This window comes from Alosa pseudoharengus, unplaced genomic scaffold, assembly GCF_046254945.1.
Source record: "Alosa pseudoharengus isolate Yale_2024_CS ecotype anadromous, Long Island Sound unplaced genomic scaffold, YU_APseudo_1.1 YU_APseudo_1.1_scf_14, whole genome shotgun sequence".
NCBI lineage: Eukaryota > Metazoa > Chordata > Actinopteri > Clupeiformes > Clupeidae > Alosa > Alosa pseudoharengus.
This window is the reverse complement of record NW_027468609.1, coordinates 3603168-3622860: the sequence shown is the minus strand read 5'-3', so window position 1 is coordinate 3622860 and position 19693 is coordinate 3603168. Positions and strand designations below refer to the sequence as shown.

General features: G+C 46.2%; 1 protein-coding gene and 3 non-coding genes across 13 annotated transcripts in view; all 4 read right to left on the bottom strand.

Annotated features, from left to right (window-relative positions):
- Positions 1-118: 118 nt before the first annotated feature.
- Positions 119-19693, bottom strand: part of prrc2b (proline-rich coiled-coil 2B) — a 44152-nt gene continuing 24577 nt past the window's right edge. For 3 of the 10 annotated variants that reach the window (XM_076283469.1, XM_076283474.1, XM_076283471.1), the window contains exons 17-31: positions 19459-19646; positions 19117-19232; positions 16839-16980; positions 16406-16482; positions 15712-15993; positions 14298-14384; positions 13913-14105; positions 9857-10008; positions 9343-9470; positions 8162-8402; positions 7441-7614; positions 6429-6508; positions 5642-5726; positions 3131-3349; positions 119-2905 (exon numbers count right to left, since the gene is read on the bottom strand). In XM_076283469.1, the coding sequence (XP_076139584.1) occupies positions 2735-2905; positions 3131-3349; positions 5642-5726; positions 6429-6508; positions 7441-7614; positions 8162-8402; positions 9343-9470; positions 9857-10008; positions 13913-14105; positions 14298-14384; positions 15712-15993; positions 16406-16482; positions 16839-16980; positions 19117-19232; positions 19459-19646 (2335 nt within the window). In that variant the 3' untranslated portion in view covers positions 119-2734. Of the gene's footprint in view, positions 2906-3106; positions 3350-5641; positions 5727-6428; positions 6509-7440; positions 7615-8161; positions 8403-9342; positions 9471-9856; positions 10009-13912; positions 14106-14297; positions 14385-15711; positions 15994-16405; positions 16483-16838; positions 16981-19116; positions 19233-19458; positions 19647-19693 lie in introns of all 10 variants that reach the window. The other 7 variants (XM_076283477.1, XM_076283479.1, XM_076283472.1 and 4 more) reach the window with 6 other exon arrangements.
- On the bottom strand, positions 5988-6114 carry LOC143123564 (small nucleolar RNA SNORA71). The gene has a single exon (XR_012986852.1). It is a non-coding gene; the product is annotated as a small nucleolar RNA SNORA71 (small nucleolar RNA).
- LOC143123569 (small nucleolar RNA SNORA71) lies at positions 9030-9156 on the bottom strand. The gene has a single exon (XR_012986856.1). It is a non-coding gene; the product is annotated as a small nucleolar RNA SNORA71 (small nucleolar RNA).
- On the bottom strand, positions 15292-15418 carry LOC143123560 (small nucleolar RNA SNORA71). The gene has a single exon (XR_012986848.1). It is a non-coding gene; the product is annotated as a small nucleolar RNA SNORA71 (small nucleolar RNA).

The following is a 19693-nucleotide window of genomic DNA, read 5'->3' as shown; positions in this document are numbered from 1 at the left end:
TATGATTCCAAGTTTGTTGGTCTAAAATGTATTTCTTGGCCATATTATTAGATTCACTCACACAGGAAGGAACCAGTGATGTGCAACCCCAAACAAACACGACTGTATACAACGTAAATATTTTTTAGAAAGCACAACCTGCTTTATTTTTCTCTCAATGAGATCTTTTAACAAGAAAAGGGCAAATATAATCACATATTTGAAAGGATAAACAACAGTAAGGGATAAATAGGCGCGCAGGATCAGCGTCAGAGGAAATCACTGGTCCTTTTTAAACAAAATTAAATATGAAAAAAAAAAGCATCAACAGTAAAATATCCATAGCTGGCCCTTTAAATACAAGTCTACACAGACAAGCTGAAGGGCAGAAGTGTGTGTGTGTGTGTGTGCGCGCCAGTACGTTAACGACTGATCACGACTGTGCTGCCATCAAAGCGGCCCCGTGTGCCGAGGCGTGGTGTCGGCGTAGCCTGCACCTGCCAGAGTCACTGCGAAGTGCTTGGGGTGTGGCGCATATGGAAACCAACTAGAAGGCGTTACACATATCCTGCAAAAAACAAACAAAAAAACAAACAAAAAAACTCAAAAGTACACAAGCTGGCCACCATGTTGGAACAAAAGTAACATTTGAACAAATACCATTTTAATATTTGCGGGGATTTTTTTTCTCGTCCTCGCTCTTTCCTTCTGTATATTAGTGAGAGATAGACGGGAGTGTGGCAGCCCGTGTGTGGCCCACTCCTGGCTGAGCACACGCACGCAGACCCAGAACTCAGGAGGAACGCAAACTTTATATCTGTAGTGTAGGTAACACAAAAACAGAGCAGCACTGCAGAAACATCTTTTCCTCTTCAGAAAACAGAAATGACAGAATCCCCTTTCAGAGGTGCTCAATGAGATAAGGTGTAGGACACCTGCTAATGCCTCTGGCCTTCCTAGTCTATCACACGGATGCAATGAGGTGTGTGTGTGTGTGTGTGTGTGTGTGTGCGCGTGCTTGCGCGCATGTGTGTGTGTGAGAGGGAGGGAGGAAGTGACATAAGCAGCAGGGACTCCCTCGGTTCCCCTGCATCTAAAACGTGGAGTTCTGCGTTTGGACCCTGATTCTGGTTCCAGGTAGGTTGTGTTTATTGCTTGCACCCCATGTCGTTTGTGGAGTGTATCCAGGGAGTTACGCAACACACACCTAAATCACAAACCATACCTTATTACAGCTTAAAAAAAGAAACGGTAATCAAGACTACAGCCCAGAGAGTGGAAAATAACAAGAAAAAACAAATCAAAACAAAGGGAAATGGTGTCCCAAAAACAGCCAGGAAGGACACCTGGGTTGGTTTGTTTAGTAGGATAGAAAAGTGCCAGACCACAGTTAGATGTGTGAAAGCAAACACAACCAAATCAAGCAATATAGAGCAACATGTCCAGTCCATCATTCTCTGGGATCAGTCATCAGACGTCCGACGCCCCCCCCCCCCCGGCCTCCCCCCTCCCCTCCCCAGCAAGCTTGGCTTGTCCAGAGAACACACACCATGGCAACACATTGTCCACAGACTTGAAACACACAGCCTTCCATAAAAGGGTAACACGCGTTCACTGGCCTTCAATACATTTGCCATTCCATCAAAACGCACACACCGCATTGCCAGAGAAGCTTCAAGAGGCAACATATGTTTTTTTTAAACTTTTCTTTTTTTTTTTTAAACAGCAAAGTCTGCTTGTTTTTACACAATACGCAAGATAAAGAACAGCATTGAAAAAAAGATTTTTTTTTCTTGTTTATATTCTGAGCAGTCTGTCCTGTGGGAACCGAACTGGCGTGTTCACTCCCTCCACACGGACACAGAATAACGTCCTCAAATTTGGTTTGGAAGGATTTTTTTTATTGAATAAAAGGTGTCCTTTAATAGAGCAAGTAGGTGTTGATTATTTAAAAAGTAAAGGAAGAGAGAGAGGGTTAAAACTCCATTCACTGTAACCAGTCATAATGTCAAAAGGAAAACACATGAGACGTTGGTGCCGCACGGGAGTTCCGCTCCAAGGCAAAGAGGGGGGCGGTGGCGGCAGATGGCATCAGAGTCAGGTGGTTATTCCGGCACGTTCTCTGGCGCCAGCGGCAGGCTCCACTCCAGACGGGAGCCGGTGCGCTCTCGTTTTGGCAAAGGCTTGGAGGAGAGGAGGGACTGCACATGAGGGGAGAGAGAGAGAGCAACAGACAAGACTCGTCTCCCCTTCTGCGGGTTCACGCTTTAATGAAGAGCAACATAGAAAACGCCACTTTTTGCTCCTTTTTTTCTTGTTTTCCTTTTGTCTTGCTTAACATTATTCTTCTCTTGAAATGGACTTTAAATGTTAATAAATAAAAGATGGATTCTTGAGGAGTCTGCTTAGAAATGTCCCAAACTATTGTGTCTATGTATTTATATATATAATATGTATACATGTATGTATATATATATATATTTTATATCTCTATATATATATATATGATGTTCAGCAATAGTATCCGATTCCTTTTCCTTTTTTTTGTCTTTTTTTCTCTTCGACTTTTCCCGGAGTTGGTGTGGTTTTTCCGTTGGCGCCGCCCTGGTGGCTGTAACAGGCAGGACTGGCCAGAGGAAGAGGAAGAAGGGGGGCGATGAGGAAGAGTAGGAGAGTGAGACACTGGAGGAGGCGGTGGCTGTGGGTGAGTGAGCCCCTGGAGGAGGTGGTGGTGGTGGTGGGGGATCCTCTGTGGTTAGGCCTTGCCCTCCTCCACCTTCACTGCCTGGGGTTTGATGGCTCCGGTGCGGGCGGGTTTGGGTTGACCAGGGGGCAGTGCGGCATCGGGAAGCTTGGTGGGCATCATCGCAGACGGAGACGACTTGCCTTCACCCACCGTTGGCCGGCCGTCCCGTAGCGGCTTATTCTGTGAAGACAAACAGGCACACACACACACACCACACGCACCACACACACGCACACACACACACGGCGCATACATATTATAATATGAAAAAAATGCATATTCTAATATGATTAAAAACTGACTTCAAACTGCAACTCACACCCACACACACACACACCTTGCAGTCGTCAGTACAGTGAGAATGGAGAAGGGCTGAATTACCTATCCAGAGAGAGGCTGGCTCACCTTCATGCCGTCCTCGGGCCCCTTGGCGTTGGACTCTGGGGCGGAGGGGGGGCTGGCGTGGGCATGGGGGGGCTCGCGCCCGGGGCTGGGGTAGGGTGGCGAGCGCACGATGACCGGCTTGCTGACGGGCATGACGGGACGCTGGATGGGGTTGGGGAAGGGCCCAGAGGTGGGCGGGCGCATGTGCATCACCATGCTGCCCTGTGGAGTGGGCACCTGCTGACAGCGGCAAGCAAACAAGGTTTACACTCGTTATTTACACTCGTTATCTAGCAAACAAGGTTTACACTCGTTATCTGGTTTACTTTGGTTATCTAGCAAACAAGGTTTACACTCGTTATCTGGTTTACACTCGTTATCTAGCAAACAAGGTTTACACTCGTTATTTACACTCGTTATCTAGCAAACAAGGTTTACACTTGCTATCTGGTTTACACTGGTAATCTAGCAAACAAGGTTTACACTTGTTATCTGGTTTACACTGGTTATCTAGCAAACAAGGTTTACACTCGTTATTTACACTGGTTATCTAGAAAACAAGGTTTACACTCGTTATTTACACTGGTTATCTAGCAAACAAGGTTTACACTCGTTATCTGGTTTATGCTGGTTATCTAGAAAACAAGGTTTACATTCGTTATTTACACTGGTTATCTAGCAAACAAGGTTTACACTCGTTATCCACTTATGAAATTAAACAAGGTTTACACTTATCTAGCAAACAAGGTTACACTCGTTATCTGCTTAAAGGGGTGGTTCAGGATTTTGGACATAAGACCTCATTTCCAAGTAAGCAAGTGTGATATTTATCAGTGGAGACCGTTTTCAACACGTTTCATCCAGTCCTTCTAATTGCAGAGTTCGCAGGTGCTAGGCTAGCGCAAGTCAATGGTATGTGCTAGCCTGCCACTAAAAACAGTCTTACCCACTCCACAGTACACCCGAGGCAAATAAATTATAACGCCAGACTATCGATTTAAATGTCTGTATTGATACTGTTATTTCTAACGTTATTCTATCCTTGCATTTCAACGATCGCATTACATTTTGAGGGACTAGTTTCTTACCACGACGGAATTATACTTGCTCCGGTTAGTAGTACTGCACCGAAAAGTAAACAGTAAAGCGCACTCCAATGGGGATACTTAGTAGTAGCCTTGGTAATATCAGTCCGCTGCTGAGATGCAAAATGACTACTACCAACTTCAGGGACCAAAGTATAACTATTGCAACGCGATGCGAGGGTAGTTGAATTTCTAACACTATTCTATCAACACAGACATTTACATCGATTGTCTGGAATTTGCCTCAGGTGTACTTTGGAGTGGGTAAGACTGTCTTTAGTGGCAGGCTAGCACATACCGTTGACTTGCGCTAGCCTAGCACCTGCAAACTCTGCAATTAGAAGGACTGGATGAAACGTGTTGAAAACGGTCTCCACTGATAAATATCACACTTGCTTACTTGGAAATGAGGTCTTATGTCCAAAATCCTGAACCACCCCTTTAAAGGTTTACACCCGTTATTTACACTCATTATCTGCTTTTGAAATTAAACAAGGTTTACATTCGTTATCTGATTTACACTCGTTATCTAGCAAACAAGGTTTACACTCTTTTTAAAGTATTTTTTTTTTGGCCTTTTTATGACTTTAATGATAGTGACCGTGGAGAGTGACAGGAAGCGAATGGGAGAGAGAGCAGGAGTGGGATCCGGAAAGGACCACGGGGCGGGAATCGAACCCGGGTCGCCGGCGTACGGTGCAGGTGCCCCAGCCAGTTGCGCCACAGCTGGGGCCTACACTCTTTATCTGCTTAAGAAATTTCCAAAAATTACAATACTAGTTTATTCCTGGCAGTATTTCATCCAATTATGTGTAAATGTGTTTGTATTTTACTGTTTACATTCTACATTGTCACTTAGCGTTACACCATTTCCTAACTGCATGCGATGCGAGCATGTGTTGGCGATAAAAATGTAAACGTTTAATGACGTTTTCAATTGGAATGTCCCCTCAGTGCTTTTGCCTCTATTCTCTTTCTGTTGCTTGCGTTGTTCTGCTATTTTGAGAAATAGATAGGGCAAACAGATGGGGCAAATAGATAGGGCAAACAGATGGGGCAAATAGATAGGGCAAACAGATGGGGCAAATTTAACAGATTCAGTGTGAACAGAAAGCATTCAATGCTTCCCGACAGTCGCTTGTTCGGATGCAGTTATGATGCCCTGTTCTGTGCATGTGCTATATGTAGTTATGATGCCCTGTTCTGTTCATGTGCTATATGTAGTTAGGATACCCTGTTCTGTGCTATATGCAGTTATGATGCCCTGTTCTGTGCTATATGCAGTTATGATGCCCTGTTCTGTGCATGTGCTATATGTAGTTAGGATACCCTGTTCTGTGCTATATGCGGTTAGGATACCCTGTTATGTGCATGTGCTATATGTCTGGTTCCTAAATGGTTCTGTATAAATGCTGAGTGATTGGCGGGCATGTTCAGTGGGCTGTACCTGTGGCTGGTAGTGGGTGGGTAGGGGGCCGACAGCAGGGCCTCCAGGTCCAGATGGTTTCCCACTGGGGCTAGCAGAACCGGGCCTGAAACAACACAACTGGGGTCACAAGCTGGGCCATTAATCACACACACACACGCGCACACCCCTCATCCTGTTGCATTCATCTAAATCAATGCTGTCTGTGCTGGCAGCAAAATGGCCACCCAACTGAGGCCCTTCCCTTTCCGATCACTCCAGAGTGCTGCTACAGACTGAAGGACGAGGATGGGAGTGTATTCTTACTGCTACAAAATATGTCAAATAAAAACGTCTGGAAGATAAAACATGTGTATATAGCGGGATATGTCTGAAAGACACAGGGTTTGTCAGGAACAGAGGGTCCAGCAAACACGGGAAAGACTTTCAGCTCACTCTTCCTGCAATATCAATGACCTGGCAACCATCACGCCACAGCCACTTTCGATACAGGATGGTACTGGCGACGACACACAAATGCTGGTAACTGAATATATAATATAATATAATATATAATATAATATATGAAGGATTCATGAATGCTGGGAGCTCAATATATAATACGATATGAGGGATTCTTGCTCTTGTTTTAAGGTGTAGCTACTTGTCCAAACTACAATGAGTGAGCTCAACCCTCAACATACAGGACGCCTCAAATCGAATGGGATTGCTGTGATCTGCAAAAGTTCAGCTCTGGAACAGACATGGGATAATCAAGTCCTGTGCAGGTGGGTCTCAAACACACACACACACACACACACAGTCTCACCTGTAGGATCCCCCGGGGATGCCAGGAGAGTGGTTGGGCTTGTCGGAGAACTGGAATCCCTTCATGTCCACCTGAGAGGCCTGGGGAGGAGCCAGAGGAAGCATCAGCACTCTGCGTCTCAATGGTAGTGCCATTACAGGTTACGGCTACCAGAACACTGACTTGTACTAGAGCACTGACTTGTACTGTTACAGGTTACAGCACGAGAGCACAGACTTGTACTGTAGCGTTCGGCCCAACAAGTTGCATTTCTTATCCCTGAAAGCCTGCATCACGTTATGGCTGTGTTCTCATGCGACTACGACCAAGCAGGCAAGCAAATAACATGGGAACATAGTGGGGAGGCTAACAGCACAGCTAACAGAGACAACAATCAAAAGCCTCCAACTTCACTTTAAGTCATGGCAGTCTACAAGGCTACCAGTGGGGCACTGACCAACAAAGTGGAAAACCCCTTCACCTCTCTGCTCTGGGGCAACAAAGTGGAAAACCCCTTCACCTCTCTGCTCTGGGGCAACAAAGTGGAAAACCCCTTCACCTCTCTGTTCTGGGGCAACAAAGTGGAAAACCCCTTCACCTCTCTGCTCTGGGGCAATAAAGTGGAAAACCCCTTCACCTCTCTGCTCTGGGGCAATAAAGTGGAAAACCCCTTCACCTCTCTGCTCTGGGGCAATAAAGTGGGAAACCCCTTCACCTCTCTGCTCTGGGGCAATAAAGTGGGAAAGCTAAGTGTTTACACATATCAATTCAAAGCTTTCAACTTCACTTTAAGCCACCACAATTGACAGGGCATCAGTTCATTTGATAAATCATAAGACAGGTTATCATGCTGGGGCTGTTGAAGCCCTGTTAATGCCCCCTGACCTCTCTGCTCTGGGGCAATTAAGTGGCACTCTAAGAGCCCAGTTATGATGTCTGATCCTGCATACATGTGTGTGTGTGTGTATGCATGTATATGCATGCGTGTGTGTGCATGTGTGTGTGTGTGTTGATGCCCGGTTAATGTCCTCACCCTCACCTCTCTGCTCTGGGGCATGACGGGGGGCTGGGAGCCGGGGGGCATCATGCGGCGGGGGCCCCCCACAGAGAGGTTCTGGCCCTGCTGCAGCTGAATGGACTGGGGCAGGATCAGGTGCTGCTGGGCCGACCCATACCGCAGCTGGGAGCCGGGCAGGGGCATCGTCACCTAGCAACGCAACATCAACAAACACACAATCAGACGTCGCAACGGAGCTCTGATATGTACACAAACATCTAAATAAATACACACACACACACACACACACAATCATAACATCTTTAGAATTGCTTTAAAACTTAAACTGTTCACCATGTTGTTAGTCGCTTTGGTTAAAAATGCGTCAGCCAAATGTAATGTAATGTAATGTAATAACATAGCTCTTATATGTACATATATAACTAATAACATGTATATACACACAAACAGGTTGGGTGCAAGTGACCTAATGCGTTCATTCATAAGTCTGCATACATATAACCATCTAAGTAACGGTCCTCACAACCACAACAAATCCCAGTGTACGCAGGACGTGAGTGTGTGTGTGTGTGTGTGTGTGTGTGTGTGCGCTTCCAAATCCCAATGTACGTGTGCGTGTGTTCCCAAATCCCAGTGTACGTGTGTGTGTGTGTGTGTGTGCTCCCAAATCCCAGTGTGCGTGTGTGTGTGTGTGCTCCCAAATCCCAGTGTGCGTGTGTGTGTGCGTGCTCCTCACCTGGATGAGCTGGGAGTCCATGAGCTGAGAGGTGGCCATGCCAGGCCCCTGGCTCAGCTGCCCATCGTACACCAGCGGCTGGCTGCCGTTGATGGGCTGGTAGTGGGAGCCGGACTGCTGCTTGACCATGTCCGAGGGCTGCATGCCGGGGAAGGGCGAGTAGGGCCCCTTCAGGGGCGCCCCGCCAGAAAGCACCATGGGGCTGGGCTGGGACAGGTTGGGGTGCATGTACACCTGGGACCTGTGGAGGGAGGAGGAGAGTTGGGGCTCAGTTGCATCAGATGGGCTCAGGCCTAGCATAGCACAGCTAATCAGATGGGTTCAGGGCTAGCATAGCACAGCTAATCAGATGGGCTCAGGCCTAGCATAGCACAGCTAATCAGATGGGCTCAAGGCTAGCATAGCACAGCTAATCAGATGGGCTCAAGGCTAGCATAGCACAGCTAATCAGATGGGCTCAGGGCTAGCATAGCACAGCTAATCAGATGGGCTCAGGGCTAGCATAGCACAGCTAATCAGATGGGCTCAGGGCTAGCATAGCACAGCTAATCAGATGGGCTCAGGCCTAGCATAGCACAGCTAATCAGATGGGTTCAGTGCTAGCATAGCATAGCTAATCAGATGGGCTCAGGGCTAGCATAGCACAGCTAATCAGATGGGCTCAGGCCTAGCATAGCACAGCTAATCAGATGGGCTCAGGGCTAGCATAGCACAGCTAATCAGATGGGCTCAGGCCTAGCATAGCACAGCTAATCAGATGGGCTCAGGGCTATCATAGCATAGCATAGCTAATCAGATGGGCTCAGGGATAGCATAGCATATTAGCATGGCCAAAAAGGATTAGAGCTCAGTTGACCCAAGTGGTACTTGTCTGAAAGATACAGGGTTTGTCAGGAACAGAGGGTCCAGCAAACACGGGAAAGACTTTCAGCTCAATCTTCCTGCAATATCAATGACCTGGCAACCATCACGCCACAGCCACTTTCGATACAGGTGATACTAGTGACGACACACCAATGCTGGGATTTCAAAACCTAGCTCATACACCTAGCTGAAACTAATAGGGAGGGAACCTTGCTCTGTTCTCTTATTTAGAGAGGCGGTTTAGTTTACTTTAGCATTCTCTCAAAATAATTCAGCTGGTGGCCGGGTTGGCACATTAGCATGGTGGGCGTTGGTACCTGAAGGGGGGCATGGAGCTGAACATCTCCTGGGACTGGGAGACGGGGAGCCCACCGCGCAGCCCCAACTGGGCCTGGGCCTGCAGAGACGTGTGCAGAGAGATGGGGATCTGCTGGGCCGCCGCAGCCTGTGGAGAGACGCACACACACACATGCGCGCGCGCACACACACACACACACACACACACACACACACACACACACACACGCACACACGCACACACACACACACACACACACACACACACACACACACACACACACACACACACACACACAGCACAGCAAGTCTTACATCACAATTCAAGTGTCAGGCTAACATGCTTTTAACTGACTGAAACAGTAAATTAATAGTGTTAATAGTAAAAATAGTGATTACCAAATTGAAACAACATTAAGGAAACATGGGTAAAGACCAGCACAGTTTGAAAACATGAAAACAGGGTAACGAGTAAGGGCACTGCCCAGGACCCCCGTAAAGGCCTGGCGGGTGGTGTGAGGGGGGGGTACTGACCTGCTGGTAGCTCTGCTGTTGCGTCATGGTCGGGCGTGAGAAGTGGTGGGTACTGACCTGCTGATAGCTCTGCTGCTGGGTCATGGGGGGCACCAGGCGTGGTTGGCTGGAGAAGACATGCCCATCCAAGTACAGAGGGGCGATGTGGTTACCTACGGGCACAGGGCACCAGCATTAGGGCACAGGGGGGCAGGAGTGTGTGAGAGAGAGAGTGTGTGTGAGAGAGAGTGTGAGAGAGAGTGTGAGAGAGAGTGTGAGAGAGAGGGCGTGTCTCATTTCAGGGGCCGGATGCTTCGGAGCATTCGTGCTACCTAGCACTGGTCTTTTGTGACCGCATAGACCGGACCTGGCTGGACCAACGTTTTTTTAAATGGGACGGTCTAGCCTAAAAGAACGGATCTGTTACGTCATTAGCCCGAGTAGGCCTACTGATCTTTCTAACTCATGTTCGTGAAAAGCATCCTTTCAGATCAACGTGTTACGTTTTATGTATAGGTTACAATAATATGAACTAGGCTAACTGAGTGAGAGCAGTCATCAATCCATTTGAATTATTAAAAAGATATACAATTATGCAAGTCCTTCCAAACTAAAAGGATTGAGGTTTTTTTTTAGCTGCGCTGCTCCTTTCCCTATCATTTAGCATGTTTACATTGATTAATTTAGCAGACACTTATTCTAAGAACAACATTCAGGCTACAGTGCAAAGGAAACGTTATCAAGGAATTAATTGCGGCATCTGTCGATATTAATTTATTATAAGACTAGTCAAAAATGTGATAGGAGGGTACATGCCCATATAGCCTTTGCCTGCCTGGTCCATCTCCAATTTTAAATAATTTGTTCACCCACCGGCTAACAAGCAATCACACAACTGTCGCATTACTTTTCAAGAGATGGCGATTTCAAAGGGATTTAGAGCATATTCATGTGAGTAGCCTTGGCCTTTTTCTTTCTAGCCTGGTTAAACCCAAACTTTAAAGAGGTAGGTGGGCACGGGCAGCGTAATTTACTTCCCTGATTGCTGACATGTAGACTGATTTCAAAAACTTAGGAGGGAATATCAACAGTTAAGGTAGCCTGGCTAGGACGGCAGGATAACGTAGCCTATAGCCAGACAGCTGTGATGATCGGTTGAGTAACTTATGGTGGTGACTGTAGCTAATGGTCGTTTGCAGACATATCTGATTGAATGCATCATATTGCACTTCATCTTACTTGTTAACTGACCTGGCTTGTAGACCGATAACTTTTTCCAACTGCAACGTTGACAAATATCTTTGTGGTTCAGCTGATGAGCATCCATTTAGCAGAGGTTTTCATCTCTTGCTGTGCTGTGTTGTTGTAGGGCTAGATGCCTTTCATTATCTCGATCATGCACATTTACAATGTTAGTGACCAGACTTGCTTTAGGCTTACTGGCTATGTTAGGCTACACCTCGCGAAAACTATGTTGTGATCTACAGCGGCATCGTCAGGCTGCGGTTCAAACACAGTTCATTTGAACTGATGAAATTGTATTTGCTGCTTTGCTAATGGACAAATTAATAATTTATCAAAATTAATTTGTTATTATCCGTCCATAAGCTAGATGTCACAAACAGACGCTTTAATAAACCTTTGATGGATGTATCCTTCCTTGAACTTATTATAGCCTTTATGCAAAATGCCATCAACTAGTTTCTTTCAATGTGTTGTTTAACGGTCTTCTAGTAGCCTAAGTCGTGGAAAATATATAGCCTACTGACCAGTGATCATATCTGAGCATGTTAATATGACTTGTTGATAAATCATTTCAATTGGAAATGTTTGAACAGATTTATTTAGGAAGTGGTTCTAAATGTAGGTTTGATACGGAAATCAGCTACATAGCTTAACCATAGTTCACATTGAAGCCCGATCATTTAATTGAAATGTTATTAAACCGTTTATTAAATGTTTACATGTGTAGCTGTGATGTGACAGTCGGCTCTGCCGTCTGTCTCGCCATGTCTTGAATGAAACGTCATAAACGTATCGAATCTTGGGGGACTAGGTAGGCCGCGAAGCATACACCCGATGCGCACTCCGTTTCGGGGAAAAGAAGGGTGGATTTGTCGGCCGAATTCGAAGGAGCCCACGAAATGGGACAGCACTAGTCGCGCTACTATGACGCAACCGGTCTACGAATCTGGCCTTAGAACCATGTAGCCCCTGAAATGAGACACGCTCCAGTGTTTCCTCTAGGATTTTTTTAAGCAGTGGGGGCAGGTCCCACAACAACCCCCCCCCCCCCCACGACACATAAAAAAATATTTTTTTTATAGCCTATAATTTAGTATGAAAAGTATTTCTTTTAAAATATGAATTGCTTAAAAATACTGCTAATTTTATGCAGTTTAACAAATGTATAAATTGTGCACTGTCGCTTTAAGACAGTCGCTTTAATTCACGTTTATTTCTCAATGATCTTCTGCCTGCTCCGCTATGGCTAGTGCTGTACCTACGGCTGGGCCCTCTCACAGTTTTTAAATGGTCAGTAGTGGGAACTACTGTTGCCTTCATGATTTCCTTTTAAAAGTTTCTTATAAGAAGGATATATCAATTATCAACAATGACAAGCCAGCTGGAACCTGCGGCTCTGTCCCTCTCGTGAGTGCAGACGCTTTCCCAATTAAATGGATCACATAATGTTCACGTTAGATCTGCTGCAAAGGAGTTAACTTAGTTTAACATGATGTTATCTCGATTTAACATGATGTTTTGACATTGACATTGCGAACGTTCTCTAAGGAGAGTGAAAAGCAGTTTGCAGTAAGGCTAACCAACGTCGTCTCTATCGCAGGAAAAAAATAGCGAGCAGCCTGATAACCAAATGAAATGCTCGGCGGGCCGGATGAAAATGCTCGGCGGGCCGCAGTTTGCCCACCCCTGGCCTAGGCTAAGCATTCTGTAGCCTAATTCGTAAGAAAAGTTAAAAAAATGGTTGCACTTCTTTTTGCTAATTTTCACATTTAGCAACAAGGGTAACAAACGTTTAGGTTGTGCGGCCTTTGTGCGTCTGTGTAGCCCAAATTATTAAAAAATGAACTTTTCCGTGTCATACAACACAACTATTTATTTTAACATCATTACATCTATTACTACATCTATAGACTATTTCCAATTTGTATTATATTAGTGACTCACTTATCGTTTTAATGTTTCCAGATGTTTGATATCAGGACGTGAGCTGTCAGAACTGACCAGTTGAACGTTGTCTTATTAAAACGGACCCACCGCGGTGACGTTTTTGGTGGAGGTGTTTAATAGTGACTCAGAAGAAAGCAAACGTTTGGACAATAAGCACATCCACACACTATGTGGAGGTAAACTGAACAGCCCCAAACCTCTGAATAGTTCTGCTTGTTGTTAAATTGCAATGTTAGCGGCTGCCAACGGGGGGTGCATAATGTCGGCAGGATCATTTAAAAGGCAACTGCGACTATTGTGCGTCTGTCCCATTTCTGATACCGTGGGGGAAGAAAATTAAACCGTGGCGGGCCGCCACTACCAAATCAACATAGAGGAAACACTGCGCTCAGAGTGTGTGAGAGAGAGAGTGTGTGAGAGAGAGAGTGTGTGAGAGAGTTGGTGTGTGAGAAAGTTAGTGTGCGAGAGAGAGTGCGAGAGAGAGAGTGCGTGAGAGAGTTAGTGTGAGTGTGAGAGAGTGTGTGAGAGAGTTAGTGTGAGTGTGAGAGAGTGTGTGAGAGAGTTAGTGTGAGTGTGAGAGAGTGTGTGAGAGAGTTAGTGTGAGTGTGAGAGAGTGTGAGAGAGAGTGTGAGAGAGAGTGTGTGAGAGAGAGTGTGTGAGAGAGAGTGTGTGAGAGAGAGTGTGTCAGAGAGAGTGTGTCAGAGAGAGTGTGTCAGAGAGAGTGTGTCAGAGAGAGTGTGAGTGTGTGAGAGAGAGTGTGAGAGTGAGAGAGTGAGTGTGAGAGAGAGTGTGAGAGAGTTAGTGTGTGTGTGAGAGAGAGTGTGTGTGTGACAGAGTGCGAGTGAGAGAGTGAGTGAATGGGTCATGTCTGTGGCGAGTGCGGACCTTGCATGGAGACGGAGGGGGCGACGGAGGCCACGGGCATGGGGGGCATGGAGACGCCCCCAAAGGAGCTGTAGCTGACCCCGCTGGACGAGCCCACACTGCAGGCAGGCTGCACCCCAGAGCCCGGGCCGCCCGGGGAGCCCTGCTCCGGGATGGACTGGGAGTTCTCCCACGCCTTACGCGCACTCTCCATCTGAGGGACCGCAACAGGGACCACGACACACACACAATTTAAAGGAATTACTGTACTAAAAACTACCAACTATAAAGCAATACCTAACAGTTTCACAGAGTCGCTCATGTATTCAGCAGGTCATCAGTTTACTTTGTAATTCATAAATAGTACACTTTGTGTGTGTGTGTGTGTGTGTGTGTGTGTATTAACCTTGAGCGTGAGGTCTGCGCTGGGGAAGGAGATGGGGTTGAGGGTGATGCCGGGCTGCAGGTGGTCTCTGCGCAGCATGGGAATGGTCTGAAATCATATGAAACATAATATTAACGCACAATGCATCAACGCACTCTAGAACCACATCACTATTGCACTCTAGAACCACATCACTATTGCACTCTGGAACCACATCACTAATGCACTCTAGAACCACATCAATATTGCACTCAAAAACCACATCAATATTGCACTCTAGAACCACATCACTAATGCACTCTAGAACCACATCACTAATGCACCCTAGAACCACATCAATATTGCACTCTAGAACCACATCACTATTGCACTCTAGAACCACATCACTAATGCACTCTAGAACCACATCAATATTGCACTCTAGAACCACATCACTAATGCACTCTAGAACCACATCAATATTGCACTCAAAAACCACATCAATATTGCACTCTAGAACCACATCACTAATGCACTCTAGAACCACATCAATATTGCACTCTAGAACCACATCACTATTGCACTCTAGAACCACATCACTAATGCACTCTAGAACCACATCATTATTGCACTCTAGAACCACATCACTATTGCACTCTAGAACCACATCATTATTGCACCGCATAACAGGACTGATGAACCACATCACTATTGCACTCTAGAACCACATCACTATTGCACTCTAGAACCACATCATTATTGCACTCTAGAACCACATCACTATTGCACTCTAGAATCACATCATTATTGCACCGCATAACAGGTCTGATGAACCACATCACTAATGCACTCTAGAACCACATCACTATTGCACTTGATAAGAGCTCTGATGAACGTAGTGCATTTCTACGGCCGGGCTAAATCGGGTGGGCAATTGAAGTGCTTTATTTGCGGAGCGTAAAAATATTTTTAAAAGACTGGTCTAATTTTTTAAATCACATTTGGTGTAGCCAGTTCCCTTGTATATAGTGGGATATGTCTGAAAGATACAGGGTTTGTCAGGAACAGAGGGTCCAGCAAACACGGGAAAGACTTTCAGCTCACTCTTCCTGCAATATCAATGACCTGGCAACAATCACGCCACAGCCACTTTCGATACAGGATGGTACTAGTGACGACACACCAATGCTGGGATTTCATAAGCTAGGTCATACATTTCATAGGCTAGTTCAAACTAACTGTTCTAGCATCTGCTCTGAGAACAGAACACTTGAGCTACGTGCCTGGTGTATTTCATAGGCTAGTTCAAACTAACTGTTCTAGCATCTGCTCTGAGAACAGAACACTTGAGGTACGTGCCTGGTGCAGCCTGCCTGTCGGTGATGATCACAGCATCATATGATACGATGCTAAACCTGACAGCATCATAACGAGGGCTCAAGGGCGCTTGACTCACATTACTGGCGAGGGCGTCCTGCAGCTTGGTGACGGGGATGGACACTGGCACTGGCGTGGAGCCGGGGGGCAGGCTGAAGTCCGAGTCCTTGGCGCTGACGCCAAACTCGATGGGCGGCACGGGCAGCACGTTGTCCACGTGGATGTCCACGCCGTTGACAGGAGTGATGGGACCCTCGAGCCGCTCCACCGCCTCGGAGCCCTTCCTGTGCTTCAGCGAACGCTCGTTACCGATGGGACCCGGCTTGTGCTCCTTACTCTGCTCAGGGCCTGCGTCAGAGTCCTAGAGAGAGGGAGGGAGGGAGAGAGGGAGAGAGAGAGAGAGAGAGGAAGGAGAGAGAGAAAAGACACAGAGAGAGAGAGAGAGAGAGAGAGAGAGAGAGAGAGAAGAGAGAGAGGGAGGGAGGTAGGGAGAGAGAGAGAGAGGGCGAGAGAGAGAGAGAGGGAGGGAGAGAGAGAGCGAGAGAGAGGGCGAGAGAGAGAGAGAGGGAGGGAGAGAGAGAGCGAGAGAGAGAGAGGGAGGGAGGGAGGAGAGAGAGAGGCAGAAAGAAAGGAGAGATAAGCGCTCAGTTCAGGTTTCAATACCCACATTGCAAGTCCCTGTGTCTTTGAAGAGTCTGTTGAATACCACTCCAATTTACTTGAACTAAAGGCCTGGACACAGACAGACAGCAGCAGGCACAAGCCAGCTTTACCTCAGAATTGGGCTCGCTCCCTGTGTAGGACACTTGCTTGGTCCAGGAGTCTCCACCAGATGACTGCACAGTGAGGGCTGCAGAGGACATGAGAATGAGGCATTACTACACAAACACCTGTATTAACCAATGAGAATGAAGCATTACTACACAAACACCTGTATTAACCAATGAGAATGAGGCATTACTAAACAAACACCTGTATTAACCAATGAGAATGAAGCTTTACTACACAAACACCTGTATTAACCAATGAGAATAAGGCATTACTACACAAACACCTGTATTATCCATCACCACTAAGGAGCACAGATAACAGGTGATTGTGAATAGTCTAGGCCTCTATACCAAGACACACACTGAGATGGGAAGGTGGAGTACAGTGTGTGTGTGTGTGTGTGTGTGTGTGTGTGTGTGTGTGTGTGTCCCCTACCTGAGCTGTTGGTCTCCCAGATCTCTGTGCCCAGGTTGCTGGCAGATAGCGCCTCCTCTGGCTGCTCCATGGAAAGGCTACCTTGCTTCTTGGCAAAGCGTGGAGGCATCTTGGATGGCATCGGTCGACTCTTCACACCAACCTGCACCACAACACAGCACAGCACATGATCAACATCACACCGACAGCACATGGACTACCACATACAGAAACATATGGCCAGGACACCCTTTTTAAGTTCACTTAGAAAAGAGCAGCACTGTAGAAAAGAAGGAACGTTTGTATTATATGCACCTATAAGGATTTTTTTTTTTGATGAATTCAAAAAACATAAAAGATTTTACAAATGTCTCCACAAATGGAAATATGTATACTATTGGGGGGAAACACACTGCTCATGCCTAGCTGCAGATTATATCCTCAACTGCCATAAGACAACAGAAAACATAACACTTATGTATGTACATGTAAATACTTTGTTTGATAATTCAACTATTTGACTATGCTATGCAGTTTTGGCAATTTCTTTGCTGGTTTCTTGCTTTTTGCTCGCAGGTTTCTCAGCAGAGCTCCTCCTACAGCTTCAGAGTGTATGATTTACGACACTCCTCAATCAGTCTTTCCCTGTTCCTCCGACAGCTTCAGAGTGTATGATTTACGACACTCCTCAATCAGTCTTTCCCTGTTCCTCCTACAGCTTCAGAGTGTATGATTTAGGACACTCCTCAATCAGTCTTTCCCTGTTCCTCCTACAGCTTCAGAGTGTATGATTTAGGACACTCCTCAATCAGTCTTTCCCTGTTCCTCCTACAGCTTCAGAGTGTATGATTTAGGACACTCCTCAATCAGTCTTTCCCTGTTCCTCCTACAGCTTCAGAGTGTTTGATTGACGACACTCCTCAATCAGTCTTTCCCTGTTCCTCCTACAGCTTCAGAGTGTTTGATTGACGACACTCCTCAATCAGTCTTTCCCTGTTCCTCCTACAGCTTCAGAGTGTTTGATTGACGGCACTCCTCAATCAGTCTTTCCTCCGACAACGGATCACTCGCTTTCTGCTTCTGTTCGCTGGCTCTGTCATGACGAACGTCTGAGAAACTCCATCGCTACCTTGTTCTAGCCGGTGCCTGGCGTGTATGTGTGTAGTGTAGTAAAGCAATTCGTTACATCGCGAGGCTGCGAGGCAGCGAGGCTTTCTGTCTCTGAGGCTGTCAGGCTGCCGGCCCACAGTTGCAAGGGTGGTTTTTCCACTCACAGGCGCTAGGGGGAAGCGACACGACCACCATTGAACCCGAAAAAAGTCATATAACCATTTCAATGACTCCGAAGCTGTTCAGTTAAGGTAAATTAAACAGAAGAAACGGCATAGTTCGCCTTTAAATTGATTTATGTATATGTGTCTGTAAGTGTAGGCATGTAATATGAGTTTGCATAATTTTTTTTTTCTTTTTTCTATCTTCTTTTCTACAGTATAGCACTATTGCTGAAGCTATTATTGTCCTTTTAGTAGCATTACCATTTATCCTTTTTTACTTGCTTTCCCTTTCATTATTTAATTTGATCTTTATACCAATATTAATGTAAAGTTAATTATTAACATGTTATACCTGTATACCTGTATCCATGCCAATAAAGCACCATTTGATTTGAGAGAGAGAGCGAGAGAGAGAAAGTGTAGTGTGAGGGAGAGGGAGAAAAGAGAGAGAGGGAGAGAGAAAGAGAAAGAAGGAAAGAAAGAAAGGGAGAGAGAAAGAGAGAGAGAGTGTGTAGTATGAGATAGAGTGTGTAGTATGAGAGAGAGAGAGTGTGTAGTATGAGAGTGTATGTAGTATGAGTGTGTGTAGTATGAGAGAGTGTGTGTAGTATGAGTGTGTGTAGTATGAGTGTGTGTGTAGTATGAGAGAGTGTGTGTAATATGAGAGTGTGTAGTATGAGAGAGTGTGTGTAGTATGAGAGAGTGTGTGTAGTATGAGAGAGTGTGTGTAGTATGAGAGAGTGTGTGTAGTATGATTGAGTGTGTGTAGTATGAGTGAGTGTGTGTAGTATGAGTGTGTGTGTGTAGTATGAGTGTGTGCAGTATGAGTGTGTGCAGTATGAGTGTGTGTAGTATGAGTATGTGCAGTATGAGTGTGTACTGTGTAGTATGAGTGTGTGCAGTATGAGTGTGTGTACTGTGTAGTATGAGTGTGTGTAGTATGAGTGTGTAGTATGAGTGTGTGTACTGTGTAGTATGAGTGTGTGTAGTATGAGTGTGTGTACTGTGTAGTATGAGAGCCTCACCGCAGCACCCTGCTCCTTCCTCCTGTGTTCGTCCTCTAGAGGGCGCCGCTGCTTCTTAGACAGAGCGTCCTGGAACCCATCTGGACTGGGAACCGGCCCTCCTGCCTCCGTCTCGACTGGACACAACACACACACACACACACACACACACACACACACACACACACACACACACACACACACACACACTTAGTGTGAGCATTCACCAACTATACACATCACAGAAAGATCATACACCAACGCTGAACACAATCCGTCCAAGTACTTGTGAAAAGCACAGGGGGTGTGTTTAGGATCAGGCCTTAGAGTAAAGGAGTCTCTCACACACACACACACACTTACTTGGGTAAGCGCTGATGTCGTACTGAGAGAGCGCCTCGGCCATGTCCCCCTTCATGCTGCGGGTCTTCAGCTCCTTGTCCAGCTTCTTCCCGGAGCGGTCAGTGGGCACGGACTGCAGGTTCTCGTCCGATGTGTCCACACTGTACACAGAACCGGAGACCAGACTCGCCGCCACTTCCTCAGGGGTTCTACAGAGCGGAACAAGGAACAGATACAAACTAAATAACAGGCCCCA